The 18,738-nt window shown below is 37.9% G+C and overlaps 2 protein-coding genes across 2 annotated transcripts; both read right to left on the bottom strand.

Moving 5' to 3' along the window:
* Positions 1-9,056: 9,056 nt before the first annotated feature.
* Positions 9,057-10,981, bottom strand: LOC131298742 (28 kDa ribonucleoprotein, chloroplastic-like). The gene is made up of 4 exons (XM_058324216.1): positions 10,593-10,981; positions 10,471-10,501; positions 10,158-10,259; positions 9,057-9,119 (listed from the first exon to the last, which is right to left on the bottom strand). Exons 1-4 carry the CDS (start codon positions 10,979-10,981, stop codon positions 9,057-9,059), a joined length of 585 nt encoding a protein of 194 aa, XP_058180199.1.
* A 1,687-nt stretch (positions 10,982-12,668) lies between these two features.
* Positions 12,669-18,030, bottom strand: LOC131298741 (protein SIEVE ELEMENT OCCLUSION B-like). Its single transcript, XM_058324215.1, has 8 exons — positions 17,656-18,030; positions 17,439-17,546; positions 16,553-17,010; positions 16,359-16,465; positions 14,865-15,075; positions 14,649-14,669; positions 14,045-14,534; positions 12,669-13,553 (listed from the first exon to the last, which is right to left on the bottom strand). The coding sequence occupies exons 1-8, from the start codon at positions 18,028-18,030 to the stop codon at positions 12,936-12,938; spliced, it is 2,388 nt and encodes a 795-aa protein (XP_058180198.1). The 3' UTR covers positions 12,669-12,935.
* Positions 18,031-18,738: the final 708 nt, after the last annotated feature.

Raw genomic sequence — 18,738 nt, 5'->3', positions numbered from 1 at the left:
CATATTTCGAGACCATCTGCTTGACGGAATCTAAGTCCTGAAATAATAGGTTGCCCCAAGCGTAGGGTTGAGACCGACATAGCACAATATCCGGTAAGAGCGGAATCGAATCCACAAAGATGGTGATGTGTGCTGACAAAAACTCGGGTTGTTACTGTTTAAACTAGCTCTTAGGTAGTCACCCTTTGTATTCAATTGTTGAGATTGACTAAACTTAAGAAATTATTTGGTTTTTTTTAATAATTAAAAAGGAGGTACGGTCGTAGGGTTCAAAGCACTCGCAACCAGTCTCGGATTTATTTGCTCCATTTGGTGTTCTTGAAAACGTTTGACTTTAGAGAGAAAAAGCTACCCTGAAGGATGCGAACCTTTATGGTCGCTGTTTACCCATGCGCGGCGGAGAACAAGTTTTGGTCCCCTATTCCCCGCTCACATGGGCTACGACAATGCCTGGGTTCATCTTACGGAAGTACTTCAATAACCTAAAAATTGCCTTTTCATTTTTTTTTTCAAAACAGGAGCAGAACATATCCGACCTGGCCACGGTGTGCTAATCATCCCACGACCCTACCTATACGACTACTCACTCATCATTAAGCAAGACATAAAAGAAAACCTAATTTGAAACATGCTTTTGAAAACGAAATAAACAAAAGATATAAATTAAACAAGTACCAACGAATAACTTTAATAAATAACAAAAATCAATACGAGTTACCGAATGCGAGTATTTGAACAAAATGCAAGAAACCTTCGACAGCCTAACGGCGTAGAGAAAGTGTAGGGGTTCGATTTGACGGAATCTTTACCGTGGTTCAGATTAGTATCCTTCCTACGCTCCTTCGTACTCCTTCCGCTGGACCTGCAACAAGTCACTAGGGCAATGGTTGTCCAGTGACCCTCCGACGATTAAGTTAGATTTAGGGAGAAGTGTTTTAGGTCTAGGGTTAGGGTAAGGGTTAAATGGCATATCTCTCTAGGCTAGTATCCCTTTGTATTTATAGACCTTGCTTTGCTTGGTCTCCAAGCTAGCGCGTGGAGGATATGCTCGGGTAATCGCCTCGAGCTACGTCACATATGACGTAGGGGATAAGAAGGTTACGGAGCACATGGCTAGGTCAGATCCCAATGATTACGCTCATAGCACAACCTAATGGGACCCTCTTGGAGAAACTACTTTCCTACAGGCGGCTTCGGGTACTCTGGACTGGGTATGCTCCGCTACTCCACTCTCTACCGAAGCCCTCATCGGGATCCCACTCCTGGCCGTTTTACCGAGCAAGGAACCAAACCCTTCGTGGTCCAGTTCCCTTATGGGACCTTGGTTCACCGTGGCTCGGCGAGATGATCGAACCCATCTACTGAGGCCACTACAAAAAGCTTAACTTCTCGAATGCTAGGAAACTTCAGCCAGCTTTCAGGTGAATTGAACGAAAGTTCTGAACGATTTGACAAAGTAGGGAGGTTTATATAGGCTTGTTCGCGAGGAAAAATGAGTCAGGTTTTCGACGTGGGATTGTGAAAAAATCCGAAAAATACGAGAACCGAGGCGGTGGAAAAAAAATGGTGCTGTAGCACCACTTGAAGGCTGGCCTGGCCTTGGGGGAGAGCCTGCCCGGCCTTGGCCTAAGCTAATGGGCTCTGGGTAGGCCTCCCTTTGGTTTTGGCCTAGTTAGGGTCCGTTTCAATGCGTTCCGGGTTGATTTCGGGCTAAACACAACGTTGATTCCCTCGGCGACGTCCAACCCGGCCTCAAGGCCTCTTAATCCAACCTTGCCACAAAATCCACCTTATTTCCTGCGAAACTAACAAAGACACGAAAACAAGACAAAGCATGGCATCAAGCAGAACATGAGATAAAACGCGCCTCTAACGTGCTAATTTGCCTTACTTAGATGTTCATATCTACGATATTGCGCACCTATAACCATCCTCGATCGATTAAACAAAGATAATAGTCATAGACAAAGAGAGCTACTTTTCCCCCCTCCCCTGACACCACCCCCCTCCCTGACCCCACCCCTGACAGAAATACCCCCGCCCTTCTAGCTAACTAAGTTCTTTTATTTATTTATTTTCTAAATTTTATATCTTAATTTATTTAATTTTAATTTAGTTAACTCAAATTATATTTTCAATTAAATTTAACTTTATATTATTTTAATTAGTTAATTAATTTGTCTTAACAATGAATAAAAAATAAATGTGATTTCATTAGCTGGTTTTTTATTTTGGGTTTAAAAAATATGATTAAAAAATTAAGTGCTCCAATTTTCAGTCTAGTTGAAGTTGTGCGAAAATCTTATTTTTCTGATCATTTTATTTTAAATAGTCATAATGGATTTTTGCTTTAAGGCCTTTCAACGAGTACCCTAAGACTCTCTATTTAGTTTTAGGGCTCTTTTAGGGTGCCCATTGAAAGATCTTAGAGCCAAAAATTCATTATGACCATTTAAAATAAAATAATTAGAAAAATAAGATATTTGCACCGGTTCAAACAGATTAAAAATTGAAATACTTAATTTTTTATCTATATTTTTTAATATATAAATGGTGTAAAAAAATAAACTGTTTGGATTTTCAATCTAGTTGAACCAGTACAAAAATTTTATTTTTTTGATCATTTTATCCTAAATGATCGTAATGAATTTTTGGTTCTAAGCCCTTTCAATGGGCACCCTAAGAGAGTCCTGAAACTAAATAAGGAGCCTTAGAGTGCTCGTTGAAAGGTCTTAGAGCCAAAAATTTACTACGACCATTTAGGATAAAATGATAAAAAAAATAACATTTTCGCACCGGTACAACCGGATTGAAAATTGGAGCACTTAAATAATATTAAATAAATAAAAGAGAAAAAAGATATAAAGAATATTAAATAAATATTCTTGGCACAGGAATCAACATTTTGTTCCATTCTGTTTGGTCTTTTTTTTTGAACTAATAATAGGCCACATTTATTATTTGGAACAAAGATTAACATTTTCGTCTTTCCAAATTCGGTGATTAAATGGACTAATCTTTGCAATACTGTAATTATCCCGAGCACATTTTAAACTGCCCAAAATTATCAACGTTGTCCGATCAAGTCCCGAGATATGTCAATTTTCTCGTATCTACGCGCACATTACAATAGTGAGGTTGAAGGAAAAAAAGAAATAGATAGAAAGAGATAAATAGATAAAAAATATTCAATAAATAAAAGAGATAAAAGATATAAAGAAAAAGATAAAAATAAAATAATTAAATAAATGAATTAAAAAAATAAGATAAAATAATTAAAAAATTAAATAAAAATAAAATTTAGTTAAAAGAGAAGGGTATTTTGGACTTTTTACCTGGGACCCATGGGGGGTGTGTGTCAGAGGGGGTGGGAAAAGCAATTTGCATAGACAAATAGTGCCACTCTTGTCCATGCAAATTACTCAAAAACTTCCAAAAAGGATGTGATATATCGTTTTATTAGCGCGCACATCGATTTGTGAGAGATCTCGAGGTTGGTTTCTTACATGGTAATGTCATAACATCACGAAAATGGAGAATGGATGACCTCACTAGGAAGAAAAGTTTTCAGGCAGTTCTGATCGAACATGACGTTTAGGGTACATATTTCAGTGAAACAAGTGTGTGATATTGCTATTGCATTCTTTTTGCCTTCATTTATAGTAGGAGCCACCTAGAACAACTTTTCCAACCACATTTTTGTCTCTGCAATATCCAGGAAAGGAGGAATTGGGGTTGTAATTCGTGATGATCAGGGGAGGATTCGGGGTATGAGGGCTATTCCAGTTGAAAGAACTTATTCTGCTGAAATAGTGGAAGCTTTAGGATTCCGAGAAGCTGTTGAACATGGAAGCCTTCGAATGGATGGTAACTACATTTTGGAAGGTGGCGCTCAATCTGTCATTAAGATGCTACAAGGGAGGACCCAAGTGAAGGCCAACTTAGAAATTATTATTTGCAATTCTTTATCTATTGTTAGTCATTTTAATTCTTGTTTTTCTTCAGTTTGTTCCCAGAAATTGTAATAGAGTGGCACATGATATTGCCAAGTTTGCCCTATCTAGTAACTTTGTTTTGACTTGGTAAGGGGATTTCCCGAGTTGGGTTTAAAGGAGTGCCATTGTTGATATTCCTATTTTGCATGCAATAATAAAGAAAGCTACCTATTGGGAAAAAAAAAAAGAAGGTTGTCTAACCTCGTAGAGATCAGTACATGACATTGCATTCATTGCCATAAAGTCTTCTTTTTATCCATGCACGTGAATCACTCCCCAACACACCGAAGGGGTAGCCAGGGCATCAAATTTCAAGGGGACCATTTGTACCTTACCATGTTCCATAATTTTACCTTTGACAAACTACCAAAACAAGTTGAACTTCCAAGCTAGCTAGCAGGGTTGGTAAGTTCAGGCGGGGTGGCTTAGGTTCGAGCCTCACGAGGCGTTGGGCTTGGGGCATTAGGGCTATGAATAGCTTTTGAACTCTTGTTGACTAACATCCTACTAACCCTCTGCTTGATAGTTTCCTAATCCTAAATTAATGGGTTGCCCCAAGCGTAGGGCGGAGACCGACGTAGCATAATATCCGGTAAATCCGGAGTCGAATCCATAGAGACGGTGATGTGTGCTGACTAAAAACTCGGGTTGTTATTGATTAAACTGGCTCTTAGGTAGCCACCCCTTGACGATTGATTGAAATTAATTAAAACCTAGAAATTAATTTTACTTCTCAGATAATTAAAAGGAGGTACGGTCGTAGGGTTCATAGCACTCGCAGCCAGTCCGGATTAATCTGCTCCAATCGGTGTTCTTAAAACGTTCGATTTTAGTGAGAAAAAGATGCCCTGAAAGATGCGAACCCTTATGGTCGCCGTTCACCCACGCGCAGCGAAGAATGAGTTTTGGACCCTCATTCCCCTTTTCACATGGGCTCCGACAATGCCTAGGTTCGTCTACGGGAAGTATTTTTCCAATCTAAAATTGTTTATTTTATTTTAAAAATAAGAGCAGTGCCTAGACTGACCACGGTGTGCTAATCACCCTACGACTCTACCTATACGACTACTCACTAAACATTATGCATGAAATAAAAGAAACTCTAATTTGAATCATGCTTCTATTATTCAAGATATTAAATAAACACAGAATCTAAACCAAACAAAAATAAACATACAACTTTTATTAAGAACATAAATTAAAACGAATTACCGAACTGTAAATACTTAAATAAAATTCTAAGAACTTAAAAAAAAAAGAGCTATGAAGAAAAAACACTGTATTCTAAAGCTGTAAAATAAAATCGAAACAATCCTCACGATTGCAACAGTCGGCAGCCTTTTTCTGTCCGTGGGAAAATCAGATCTCGGCAGCCCCCGCTTTTTTTTGTTTCCGTCCTGTGATAGCGTGAAAGAGGTCCCCATGCCAAACCCTTCTTTTTCCTCTTTATCAATCACCAGTGGGCCCGCCACCCATACTTCCCAAAAATCACTTAAGAAACTGACTAACCTTTAATTAAACAAAAAGCACTGGGCCACCGGAAAAATAATAATTACTGTATATGCCCTAATATAAGTGTTAAAAGCCCATGGTCTGATTGGCATCTTGTAGTTTCTTCGGGTACGAATTTTGGCCCACTAGAGTTAATTTGATCTTGGACTTTGTTTCACCATTGAGAATTCGACTTTGTGCTTCATGCATCCAACAGCCTAAATAATAGTTGTCATCATCCTTTCCCTGCAAATTAATAATTCGACGTGAATGACCAAAAAGATAATAATAATTTCCAATTAAGTGCAACTAATGACCGACAAGTATAAATAAGGGGGCCTAAATGAGTACATTTATGCACCCATCACCCTCGCTAACTATATAAAAAAAAGTACAAAAAAGTTGTTCTCATGCCGTAACTATAGTCTAAATTTTTTTTTTTTTTAAATTTTCTCATACCAACTTAGTCGTACATATCTCACCAGTATATACTTGTATCTGTAATTGAACTTGTTCTTTGTAGAATCGTACCGTGACCACTGTCCTAGGACAGATCTGAGGAGCAGATGTCCCCGGATGATTGTTCTTCCCATTGTAATTTCTAAGTTATTTTGTTACTAAAAGATATTTGTTTGAAAAATTAGAATGATGTAAGTCCGCCCACCCAATACCGTTTAACAATTCAACTCCAGCCCAAGAAAGATTTCTTTGGGAAAATAATTTTTTTTTTAGCAACCTTTTAATTTGTGCAATCATTTTGATCTTTAAAATCAACAGGGATGCTCGAAATTGTGTGCATATTTATAAATAAATGATTCTATATTTGTTTGTTGTTATGATCAACACTTTTTCTCAGATCTCAATTGAATCAAAACCCAGGTATATATATTATTCTTGAATTTCGGACGTAGTATCTTTAGGGACAATCGATATATGATGTCAATGAAGTTGAATTTCGAACTTAGTATCAGCAGTTGTAGAGCAATTTGTTTGAACAGGTGGAAAACAAGTGAAACTATTTTTCGGAACCCAATAAGTCATAATGGGCCAGGTCACCTTCAATTTGTTTGAAAATAGGGGATAACAATGACAAAAACATAGTTGTTGTAGATGCTTTCGTAAGTAGAAGGCCTCAAAGATATTGTAGGACAATGAACAACCCTTTTGTCACTCGTTTTCGGGAAAAAAAAAATCCAAATCACACATTTTTTGAGGCCACTATCAATGAAGTAATGTCCGGTCCCCAACGGAGGCAAATTTGCCTAGGATTTCATGGAAGGTGGGTTGGTGCAATGCCTCAAAAGCGCTGCACCTTGCAGTGCTGCATTTCACCATCCAAAAGTGTTCTGGACAATCCAGATTTTAGTAAATCTTTTCCGTGGAAAAGTTTTTTTTTTAAATTTAGATCATTAATTGTTGAAACAGACAGACATGATCAAGCACTGCAACTTGTAGCGTGCTGCATGGTCCAAAGGTTCAAATTTCACACTAATTCAGGGACAAAAACAAGCATTGAACTTGAGAAGGTTCAAATTTGCGAAGAGAATTTTTTTCTAAACATGAAATAAAAAATTTAGCTTATATTTTTTGAGAAACAGAAATAAATTCATATAAACATAACAGCTTACAAGATAAACAACCCAAAATATAAAGCTACAATGATTAGGGAGCAGTAGCACTAGCTCTATTACAAAATGGATCACTAGCTCTATTACAAAACGGGTTAATTCCTGTAACTGTTATGCTTGTGTGGTGAACAAAGCTAGTTTGTTAGCTTTGTGATTGTGTGGCCAATGGTGCGCAACAAAAATTTGTTAGAAAAGTGACAAAGCGGGATATTGTTAAAGTCGGACTTAGATAATGTTACTGTCTGGGTAATTATTGACCGTAGTAAGGTACAAATGGTCACCTTCAATTTTGATGCCTACCCCTTTGACATATTGTGTAGTGATTCACGTGGTTAGATCTTTCAAAAAAAGAAGATGTGGTAAGAAAAAGTAGATAAAATCATACAAGAGTCTTGTTCCCACCAAGTGATGGATAATATCTATATAATGCCACACAAGTTGGAATCGCTGTGACATCTCGCCAAAAACAATACTTTCAATAATGAATGTCTCATTAAAGCTGGAGAAAATTTCACGAATGGATAAACAACCAAACAGTTGAAAGCCCAAGCCGAAGGACTTTTACAGGCCCTTTAGATGGAAAGATTTCAAGAGAAAAGAAAAGACATGGTTTTGGTTTTTAACCAAATCACTCATTTGGATAGACTATTTCGGTGAGAAATGAAGAGAAAAATACATAAATGAAATATTTTGACTGGCTTCTCCCCTTTCTCACCCAATCTCACAAAAAATGGTGAGATTTTGTGATAAAGAACTCATTTTTCTTATCTCATCATTTTTCACCATCCAAAAGGGCTGTTAGTTAAGTATCATATCAGCATTTATTACCCATGTCAGGTACCAATGACCGGTCACCTTCAATTTGGATGCCTACCCCTTTGGTGTGCTGTGGAGTGATTCACATGGATCGATAGACCTTTCTAAGAAAAATATTATTCCCTTCGTCCTCTTTTTGAAGTTCAGTATTTTATTTTGGACTGTCTCTTAATAAGTATACATTTTATAAAGTTAGTAGATAAAAGTAGATACATTTTTTATTTTGTCTCTAAAAGTAATTCCTTTTTGAAAAGTTAGTGAATAAAAGTGTAATGATGATGTCTCCGTAGAAGAAAATAAAAAGAGTGAAGGTAAAAGTTGATTTGAAAGGTATAATGATAATATTTTTTTAATAAATTTGAGTTACAAAATTAAATACTTAAAAATGAACCGAAAGAGTACATTATTTGGAAGAAAGGGATTGACATCTTACCAAAGGCAAACGATGCTTTTCTAGCTGGCTGATTCCCCATGAATCATGACAAGGCAATGAAGCGTTTTCCACATATTTCCACACCACCATTGATCAAATAAACACGGGCCCCCAGGGGGGCAATTCTGATCAGGTACGTCAAATTTTACAATTAAACATAGGTATCTCCCATTCTTGTACATGAAAAGTACTAAAAAGGAATATTTAATTTTATTAAAATCCGAAATCTGAAATCTGCAAGAGAACCTGAAGCTAAAAGCTAAAATTTATATTCATATCTATTGCAAACAAGTCCTAATGTCTAGCTAATAGTCCCGTTAAGTGACAAATAAGGACATGGTTTTTTTTTGGTTACTGAGGTATCAAGGATAGATTACGTGCAGCTTGATTAATCTTGAAATTTTGGTCACTGTTTAATAACAGGGGACTCATTAAAGCCAGGAAAAATATCCTGTAACAGACAAAAAAGCACTTGATGATAGTAATTAGTAAGTTACAAACGCTCACCTTGAATTTCTGAATCAAAATTGCAACCTCTGTGTCTCACCAATCGAGAGCAACAATTAGCCCCCCCCAAAAAAAAAAAAAAACCCTCCATCTTTAGCGATTCCTTACCACAAAAACATCGCCACTACAAATTCAGCCTGAACGAAATGAACTACTGCGCCATACTTGAATTCAACTTGCTTCAAGTCAAAAAGATCCACGTGATTTTTCCTTGGCAAAATCCACCTTGATCACCCTCCTCCCAAAGCTCTGCAACATATCATGAACAGGAGTTTAGGGGGAAGGTAAAGGAATTGTTTTTATATAACGGTTCTACGTCAGTTATGATAACTGAATGAAAAAGATTATGCAGTGAGAAATATCAATGAGGGGGTCAACACATTAGCATAGTCTCTAATTGCATTTCCTTTAGGAAAATTTTATTAGCCTTACACAAGTTTACAATTAACTATATTTTTGGTACTCAACGAACTAATATCAACCAAGCATGATCAAGAAAATGTTAATACTTTTAGCCTAAAAAGCAATCATGTCCGTATGTAAGGTGGCATAAGTTCCTTAGAGCATTCTCATTGTAATAAGCAAATTAGTATGGATAAGCAAATCTAATAATAATGCTAAAAAAATACCATATTGTAATAAGCAAGTAACCAAATTCCACCCATTCTATAACCAAATTTAACAACTTTTACCAATAACCAAACTCAAAACTCAATAACTAAAAAACACTCCACATTGGAATCGTCTCATCGAGACGAATAATTTGGTGTGGTCGAGTGTGTAATTGAAACTCGTTTGCGATTAGGCAAATGTGCATTGTGTATTGTGGGGATTTTTTGTGGTTATGGATGCAAAAATAATCAATGTAGAGGTAGAGGTTGTTAAATTTAATTATGAACTAAATGAATAATCAAATATTGACGTGACACATTTTAGTTATTGGTTTTGATTATTACCATTACGGATGTTCTTACAGCCCAAATCCGCCCCCAAAAATAATGGTAATTTTGACCATTTATCTGATACATCTGCACTGTCCCACATGCTGAAAAGGCAGAACTTAAAAGGAGAGATTATTCCATGCCTCAGAGGCATGGCCATGTGATGCCCCAGGGGCTCTCTGCACCACACAAATATGTGCCCGCACATATTTGTGTGGTGCAGAGAGCCCCTGGGGCACCACATGGCCATGCTCCAAAGGCATAGTATAATTTTTGACTTAAAAGGGAGAATCATGCTTTGCGGGAACCCTGTTGCCAATCTAGAGAAAATGCACAAACAACTTACAAAGTGATGGAACATTTCGATAGCCATATCAGCTTCTTCAGCAGTGCTCATGTTGATAAATCCGAACCCGCGACTCTCACCAGTCTCCCTATAGCACTTAACCTGCAAAAAACAGACCCTCGAACTGACCAACATTCCAAATTCACCTAAATCGAACATATCCACATCGAAAACCCTCCCTTAGTCTCCATATATCCTCGGAACCAAAAAAAGAGAGTCTCCATATATCATAGAAATTTTTGATCAAATCAAAATTAAATGACCCACATCAAAAACCCTCCCTTCGTCCCCCATAAATCATCCAAATACTAACCCAATAAAAGTGATCCACCTCAAAACCTCCCCTAGTCCCCATAAATCATCCAAATTAACCATAATCAAAATGACCCGCATCATTAAACCCTCCTTAGTCGCCATAAATCATCTAAATTTGACCTGAAGGAAATTTCTTTGGACACATGCCCAAACACAAATGTATCCACACTCATCCGGTGGGTGTGGTTTCCACGTCCATCATCTAAACCAACGTGCATTGAATGACTCCAAACACAATGCGTCTGCATCCGTGTCCGGACATCTGTTGACGGCCGTAGCATTATCTTAAGCGAGACTGTGGTCGAAGAATGGGTACGTGAAGAATTTGTGGAAAATAACGGAAATGGGGGTTTAGAGTGAGATAAAGAGAGGTGGATTTTGATGTGTTTGGAAAGATCTTGGTAGGAAGAGGTTTTGGTGGTGGTAAAGATTGCTGAAAGGGAAAATAGGCAACCATTTGGAGCAGATGATAATAAGGACTTGTAAACAGGTTTAACTGAACAAGACATTGTTATAGTATACCTGCATATGTGTATCTATCAATTTCTATAGAAAAAGAAGAAGAAGAAGCCGCCATAGAAGGAAGAAGAAGAAGCTACTTTGGCGGACAGTCCAAAGTAGGCTTAATTACGTCATGCCCGCTAAACTATTTAAATCTTTCAAATCGGCTATTTGTTATCTCATTTTTTGGTATTCAAAATTTGTTGAATACAATTTTGTTATTACTGAGTTAAAATCCGGCATCCGCCCCTCATAGAGAGAGGATTTAGCCTCTAGGACTCAAATTCACTCGAGTAAGCTCAAATTCATGAGCACATTGTGTATGCATGACTCGTACACTCATGGAGTGAGAAGAAGGTGGGAATTCAGAAGCTAGCATGAGAATGTATAACAATGTGATTGAATAAAGAATAGGTCTTTGCGTTTGTTTTGTGTTTTTTTTTTTTTTAAATTAGTCTTTAATTTGTTTAGTTTTATTTACCCTAAAAAAATTAGGTGTGATTTAGTGCTTAATTTGTTTTATTGGGTGTGGTTTAGTCTTTACTTTCTTTGTGTAGATGAGTTTAATGGATTTGGGCGAGTCCATAAGAACATTTGATAGTTTCAACCAAAATTTGTTATTTTGACCCCACAAAAAATCTCTAAATTTGCTTCAAATGCATAGAAATTACAAGCGTTGTTTTCTTTTCGAGAGTTGATAATGTTACAAACGAGACTATTATGCTTTGTTGTACAAATATAATAAGTCTTTTGGGATCAATTATGAGACAAAATTGGATTACTAGTGCATATCTATCTTATAATTAAACTCTTAATTTAGTTATTTTGGGACTAGTGCATATGAAAAATATAGTGCATATTTATCTAATTTTTGACCCACTAACCAAAATTCCTAATTCCGCCTCGGCATATGACTGAAGTTTTGGTGGTCTTAAGGATTAGCTTTTGGTGGTATGATACCATTTAGTACCTTTCTGTTTTGAATTTGCTTGGCCTTCGTATTTTATACATTTATTAATTTGAAATATATTATGACCAAAATGCTTTGCTAACTGTGTTTTTATAAGTCAACCATGAACAATTACAAAGGCCACAACTATCACAGACAATCATGAATGCGGTAAAGATCACGAAGCAAGTGTAAGATCTTACATTCGAAATTCCACAAGGTTGCAGATACTGCAATTTGGTAAACTTTGAAGAAAACTCAAAGAAGAATAAATGACTTCACTAGAAACACACAAGGGTTGATGTGATTAACTTGGATTCATTTACTTGTACATGAGATTGAGAGTCTTCTTTCCATTGATACAAGGATGTAATGAAAGGTCCACAGTCCACACCACTGCATGCTTGCCATAAAGCTCACGACGATCGATTCTTCTGACCTTCCATCTTATTCCTTTCAATTTTTTCTTTTCCAGTTGAAAATCAAATCAATACTGGCATTGGAACCATTAGTTTTTTGTTCCAACAGCACGGATGAACTGAAAGGCAATACAAGTCAGAGAAGAGACAACGATGGTTATTTGCAGCATCTTCTACAAATAAGATCGACGAGGCTGTGTTGGATACTATGGCTTTTGGGGACACCAATAACCATGTCAAAGAGCTCACTCTGTAACACTAAATTAGCAAATATGTTTCTTAGTTATGAAACTTAAATAACACTTGCTGGACGCATAGCACAACTCATGCGTCATAAATAGGTTTCACATATTATTAGCATCACAATCTTACAAGAATACAAGTTACAACACACTTCCAACTTTTTTAACAAGGTCGACCCTAGTGCCAACCCTAACCAGAACTACTACAGCAGCAGCATTCTGATTGTTATTTAGACTAGTACACATTACTAAAACTTCCGAAGAAAGCAAACATTACTTCCCAATGATCCTTACAGGTAGAAGCAAGCATATGATATATATAGTACTAGAAGGCTTTGCATGCATCTCTCGATCAATCGGTGCAGCAGCGATACATGAAGTACTTCTCCATGGGACGTGCACAATCTGCACACAGCAACTTCTCCGGTATGCCAGTACTTGTCCATGGAAGGAGGAGTTTGTTGCAGTGGTGCAGCTTGCGCGACTTCTCAATGTTCTCATTGAGGATCGGCACAAAGCCCTTTTGCTTGGTTTCCTCCGCCGAAAGCTTAAACTCTTTAATGATTTTCAGAATTGTGTCGCCGTTGGCCCTCACCATCTCGGTCGATCCATTGCTGATTACTGCCCACCCTTGTTCACTTCCGTCAAAGCTCAGTATTGCCGACACCTCCTGGAGTATCCTGTCGTTTTCGGCAGTCTTGCCGTGTTGAGTCCTGGAGTACCACATGCTCTCTAATCGGGTCCAGAAGTACGAGATGTATATCGGGTATGGCAAACAGTGAGTGAACTTTTCTGCTGTGATGGTTGAGGTGATCTTTTTTACTCGTTCGTTTGCCTTGCTCTTTCCGACGTAAACCATTTCCAAGGTAATGCCTGCAGTCTTGGCAAATTCTTTTGCTGCGGCAGTAAAATTCCGGACCCATTCAAGGTCTGCTCCTCCGTACAAGCAAATGTGTTTCCCTTGTGATATCTGCCCGGCAATTCACCACGAGCTACGTGTTAGTGTAACTAGTAATTACTAGTGGAGTGAGACGGGTGATACAACATATTTATTTCAGTTTGGAGATTTGATACTCAAAAATAGTACTAGTGGTACCAAAATATGAGAGATACAAAAATTCTAGGCTTGCGGCGCTCCTCTCTTTTGGATCCCACATGAATAATTCGGATTCTGAATAAAACGGATCAACCATTTGCATATATTAAATTAAGCTAATTATTTGAAGGACCACTAGTCAAAAAAATTATTTTAAAATTAATAAACTGTTCGGATTGGTTTCGGTATGTTGTTTTGATAAGCTGGGAAAAGAAAATGAATTGGAAATTTTTCGGGAGATACTTCAGAGACATGCATTTCGAAAAGATATCCTGAAGATGATGGAAATGTTAAAGAATTTAAAATAGCCATCGTTGAATAATTCCTCAGTATGTACAAAACTGCAAAGTTATACTACCACTTACCCAATCTGATATGGCTGGGTAGTTGCCGTCCACCAGTAGCTCAAGTTTCCAGGTCTCTTCCTTCCAGAGTGATTCTTCCTTGGCAACAGTGAAAGGGTATGCAATATTTCCCCATACCATAAACATATGGAGGGCATTGTTGCAGACCACCTTACCCTGTGGATCCAACGCCACTAGAATGAGCTTCTTCGAGAAATGCCACTCCTCCTTCATGTACCTGATGAATGCTGGGTCGAGCAACCAAGGGTCGGCCACCGTGTACCACGACATCTTTGCCTGCAGCTGCTCAAACTTCTTTCGACTCATTTCTTCATCAGATGACCTGTCGACAACAGGAATCCATACGATCTCATACTGAAGGTCTGACTTTGTCTTTGCCTCATCGTAGGTTCTCTTAAGGGCAAAAAGCTCTTCTTCCGCAATATGATCAAGGTCCGGCCGATATAAGCAATACTGCAGTCTTTCTCTTGAGTACTTCCTCGATGCCAACCTGCAGTTTATGTTGAGAAGGGTTAATCATTAGGATGACGCTATGGTGTTCCCAGTCATTTTGGGAATACCATAATTTTTAGCATAACTTTACTATTATGAGCATAACTAAAACCCATTATAAGCATAATAAAACCTAAACAAAGCATAACCAAGGAATATCCAAAAATCCAACCAAGGCATAACCAAACCCAAACAAGTTATGCCTTGTTATGGTTTTGTTATGCTTGTAATGAGTTTTGGTTATGCTCATAATGTTTTTGTTATGTCAAAAGTTACGGTGTCTCCAAAATGACCGGAGACGCCGAAGTCATTCCCTAATCATTATCGCCTTCTAATTTGGTGAACTAATGATGAAAAAATAAGAAGGTGGAGAGAAGAGGAGATCATGAATAATACCCTTTTTTTGGTAGAGCCTCCCAGGAGTGGCTTTTGCTGTTTATCATCCTTTAAGGAAATCAAGTCCTTAAGAATCGTCATGTTGTCCTCAATATGGACCATCTCGAACAGGTGACAAAAGCGCTTGTAACGTTTATTCTCATCTGCAATTCCATGATTAAATGTTTCTTAGCCCTTCCGAAGAAGAGCAGCTTAAAGAAAGACAAAGAAGGCACTTCAATATTCTGTTTCTTATAACAAAGAGAATCTTGAATACCCCAAACATTTGGGTTTAGATTGATTAAAATTATGTCCCTTAATGATTCCAGACATCGTAAGGTGACGCTGGCCGAGACCTGCGAGGTTATGATAGTCCCGGGATGCCATTCAACCTGGGGTAAAGAACGTCACACGATGCTACAAATCGTGGATGTCACTCTTCGTGACCGAATTACACACTTGATTATAGGAGGAATCACTCACCCAAAGCAAGATGCACTTGCAAAATAATTTACTAATCAACTCAAAACTCTCCTTGTCATTTCATTAGATCATCCATAAATAGGCATTACGAAAGATGGCTCTTTAAGACTCAATAAAGGTTAGACGATTTCCACCTTTCAAATACCTAGATGACCCTTGATCTACATGCATAATGATGATAAACATAGAGTGATGTGTTTCATGTACATGCATATGTGTGCAATATTTAAATTTCTAAAAAACTTTGACTAGAAATTAAAGACATTACTAGAAACTTGATAGACACTTTGACTAGACACTTTGAATTAATTAAGATCTTCATCGTTCGCACAACTATTAAGTCTAAGCTCCTACGCCATGAGACCTTACCTACAGAGGCAACTCTACATATTGGTCATATGAGCACCTAATTTTTTTTTATCTTAGAATACATGTAAGAATTGTGGGTTATAAGCCTTTCTTTGAACACTCAACTCTAATATCACTGAACACCCGTTAACTTGAAAAATAGTCCTTCGAATTTAAGATTACGATAGAAAATCTCATAATGTCATCCTAAAGAACAACATATTTTCGATAAGGTCGGCCCCAACAAGCTCGCTACAATTTCTTACAAAAGAGTTTTAGTTGATTAATATGCTGGTTAAAAGTTGGCGCAGAATATGAGAACTCATCTAGCTAGGACAACTGTAAGATTTTACTCCCTCAATTCTCAAAACACTGTCTACTATTCAACACGACATCAAAAAAATTGAATATTTGGTAAAAAAATATAGTGTATATGTTTAAGTTCTCATTTCACTCTCGTAGTTAATTTTTTAAGAATAGAGGCTAGGTTATATTTTTTTACCGCATATTTCTACTAACACATGAGGTTTTCTACATACATTATTGGTTAATACATCAGCTAGTAGAGTTAAGAGTAATTTCTAAACACTCTACTACAAATTCCTAGAGTGCTCACCTATGTGCGCTTGGCAATCTTGTAGTAGTGAACTAAGGCAAATATGTATGTTGGCGAGCTTTTCAGCCAAGCTCGATAACTCCAATGCTTCAGTAGGTTTGCTTTGCCTGCAATTAGCATAATAGAGCCGCTATTAATTCCTGGTATAGTTTCCTGCTCTTGTTAGTTGTTTAGGCACAGATTCGGTGGCTTACTCGTTACTCATGCCTAAAAGGCTGGTAGTCTGAGTGGAACAAACAACAATGCTTCGGATGGTCCAGTAAGCAGCAGATGGAAAATGAGCCATGGCAGTAGCCAAAGGCGCCGGCGGTCTCTCATGCGATATGTACTGAGGGGGAAGCTCCTTGAACTGAAAAATAAAGTCAATCACTTTCAAGATGGCGTTGTGGAGAAGGTTGTTAATGGGGTCAACACGCGATTTCAGTGAGCTTGCATGCCCTCTGATGTTTGACAATTGCTTGAGGAGGGAGACCGACTTGGCGAGGGGATTGGTTGTGCTGAGCTGAGCCATGAGCCAGAATTCACCATAGTTAGCAGCAAAGGCTGCCAGGGAGATCACCATTTTTGCATCCCAGGAGTAGTTTGAGAGATTGTTGAATATGGTCATTGCGATTGAGTGGGCATCATCTCCACCAGAGCACTTGCACGTTAACTGCCAAAAAAAGATTTACAGTCCTAGTAAATGAAACTGTCTTTTGGAGTTTTATATGAATATGGTCATTGCGGTTGAGTGGGCATCATCTCCACCAGAGCACTTGCACGTTAACTGCCAAAAAACGATTTACATGCAGTCCTTGTAAATGAAACTGTCTTTTGGAGTTTTATAATGCCATGCACATCAGTAGGGCCCTTACGGGGTCCATCCCGGAACAGGTTCACATTTGTCATAACTCATGAGAGTTACGTCAAGTGCATGGTTGAGGTTTTTTAATTTTGATAGGCCATGGTTGAGTTTTACATGATGATAATGTAGAGATCAGTTCAAAATAGGTCTTTATTCATATCCACGTTGATTTCTATAGTAACTAAACTAAGAAAAGCTTCCAGCATGCCGACAGAGGGAGGGAATTATGTTAAGACCTCGCATGAAATTTTGTTTATAATGGAGGCATCTTCTTTCAGCTTGCCATCAAATCCGGCCACAGCGGTCTTCTCCTTAACTAAGGCATCAGCTTGGTCGCGTGCACCCTACAGGAAATCAAATCAAAGTAAAATTAGTTCTCCACTACTGCAGCCACCATCAAGCATGAAAGAAGAAATGTATTTTGTGGCTTATTTCTGAGAAGAAAATACGTACGCTAGTTATAACACTGTCCATGCTCAGATTTGCTTGATGCAGGACATCCTTGATGACAGGGAGAATAGGTTTGACATCAACCTCAAGGCCATGGGGGGAGTGGGTCGACAGGATTTGCTTCATCAAAGCACTGTCATCAGATGCTGAGAACGATATTGTTCCGAATCTTCCGATGTCAATGTTACTCTGTTGCTGCATTTTTGTGGCTTGTGATATTGTTCCGAATCTTACGATGTCAATGTTATTCTGTTGCTTTGTGGCTTGTGCAAATTTGGCGAACATTTTTTTGGGCTGGAAAAGGTTGAAAAGGCAGGGGGAGGATATCCTCTTTGCAAGTTGAGAGAGGATGCGATACTTGATTGTGTGGGTTTCCATTCATGCAAATGGGAGCTATTTATAAGGATGAAAGTCGGAATAAAGCCTGTCCGAATGTCCCTTGCTTGCCAAGGCGAAATTATTCAGTAGTCCGGAAGCAGTGAGCACAGCTACGGGGTGGTCGATTTGGACTACTCCAAAATTAGGGGAGGCTACATGATTTGTATTTAACGGTGACAAAAATGTATGAAAATTTTTTGTGATACAAAACTGTGCATAAACTGAAGTTTCTAATATTATTAGTTAGAAGTTTATTGGACCTAGATATTGTATTTGTTGAGCTATACTATCAAATTATTCACGCCCTTAAGTGGATTTAATTCATTTTGACTTCGAGTTATTCATCCAGTGTAGACAATATTAAACAAATAAAATTGCATGACAAAAAATATAAAAAATTTAGCACATTTTTTGAACTTAGGGAATTTGTATGAACCCCTTAAGCAATAGTGGAGTCGCTCATGTCCACAATTATACATTCTTGTGTGGTCCACGGCTGAGTATTTGGATCACACAAAAAGCTAGGTTTGATTTTGGAGCGGTCCAAGCACTACATTTTCGTTCCTTCGTGGTTTATATATCGATGGATGTTCATCTATTGAAGTTCATCCAGTTTTTTTGATCTGTTACAAAAAATCCGGCCGCTACATAGCGATTTTTCGGACCTCTGGTATCACTAAACCCACTATATTGGTTACCCTTAATTCA

The sequence above is a fragment of the Rhododendron vialii genome, chromosome 8a (genome assembly GCF_030253575.1).
Source record: "Rhododendron vialii isolate Sample 1 chromosome 8a, ASM3025357v1".
Lineage (NCBI taxonomy): Eukaryota > Viridiplantae > Streptophyta > Magnoliopsida > Ericales > Ericaceae > Rhododendron > Rhododendron vialii.
Note: the sequence above shows the minus strand (reverse complement) of the source record. Positions and strands in the feature narration are given on the sequence as shown.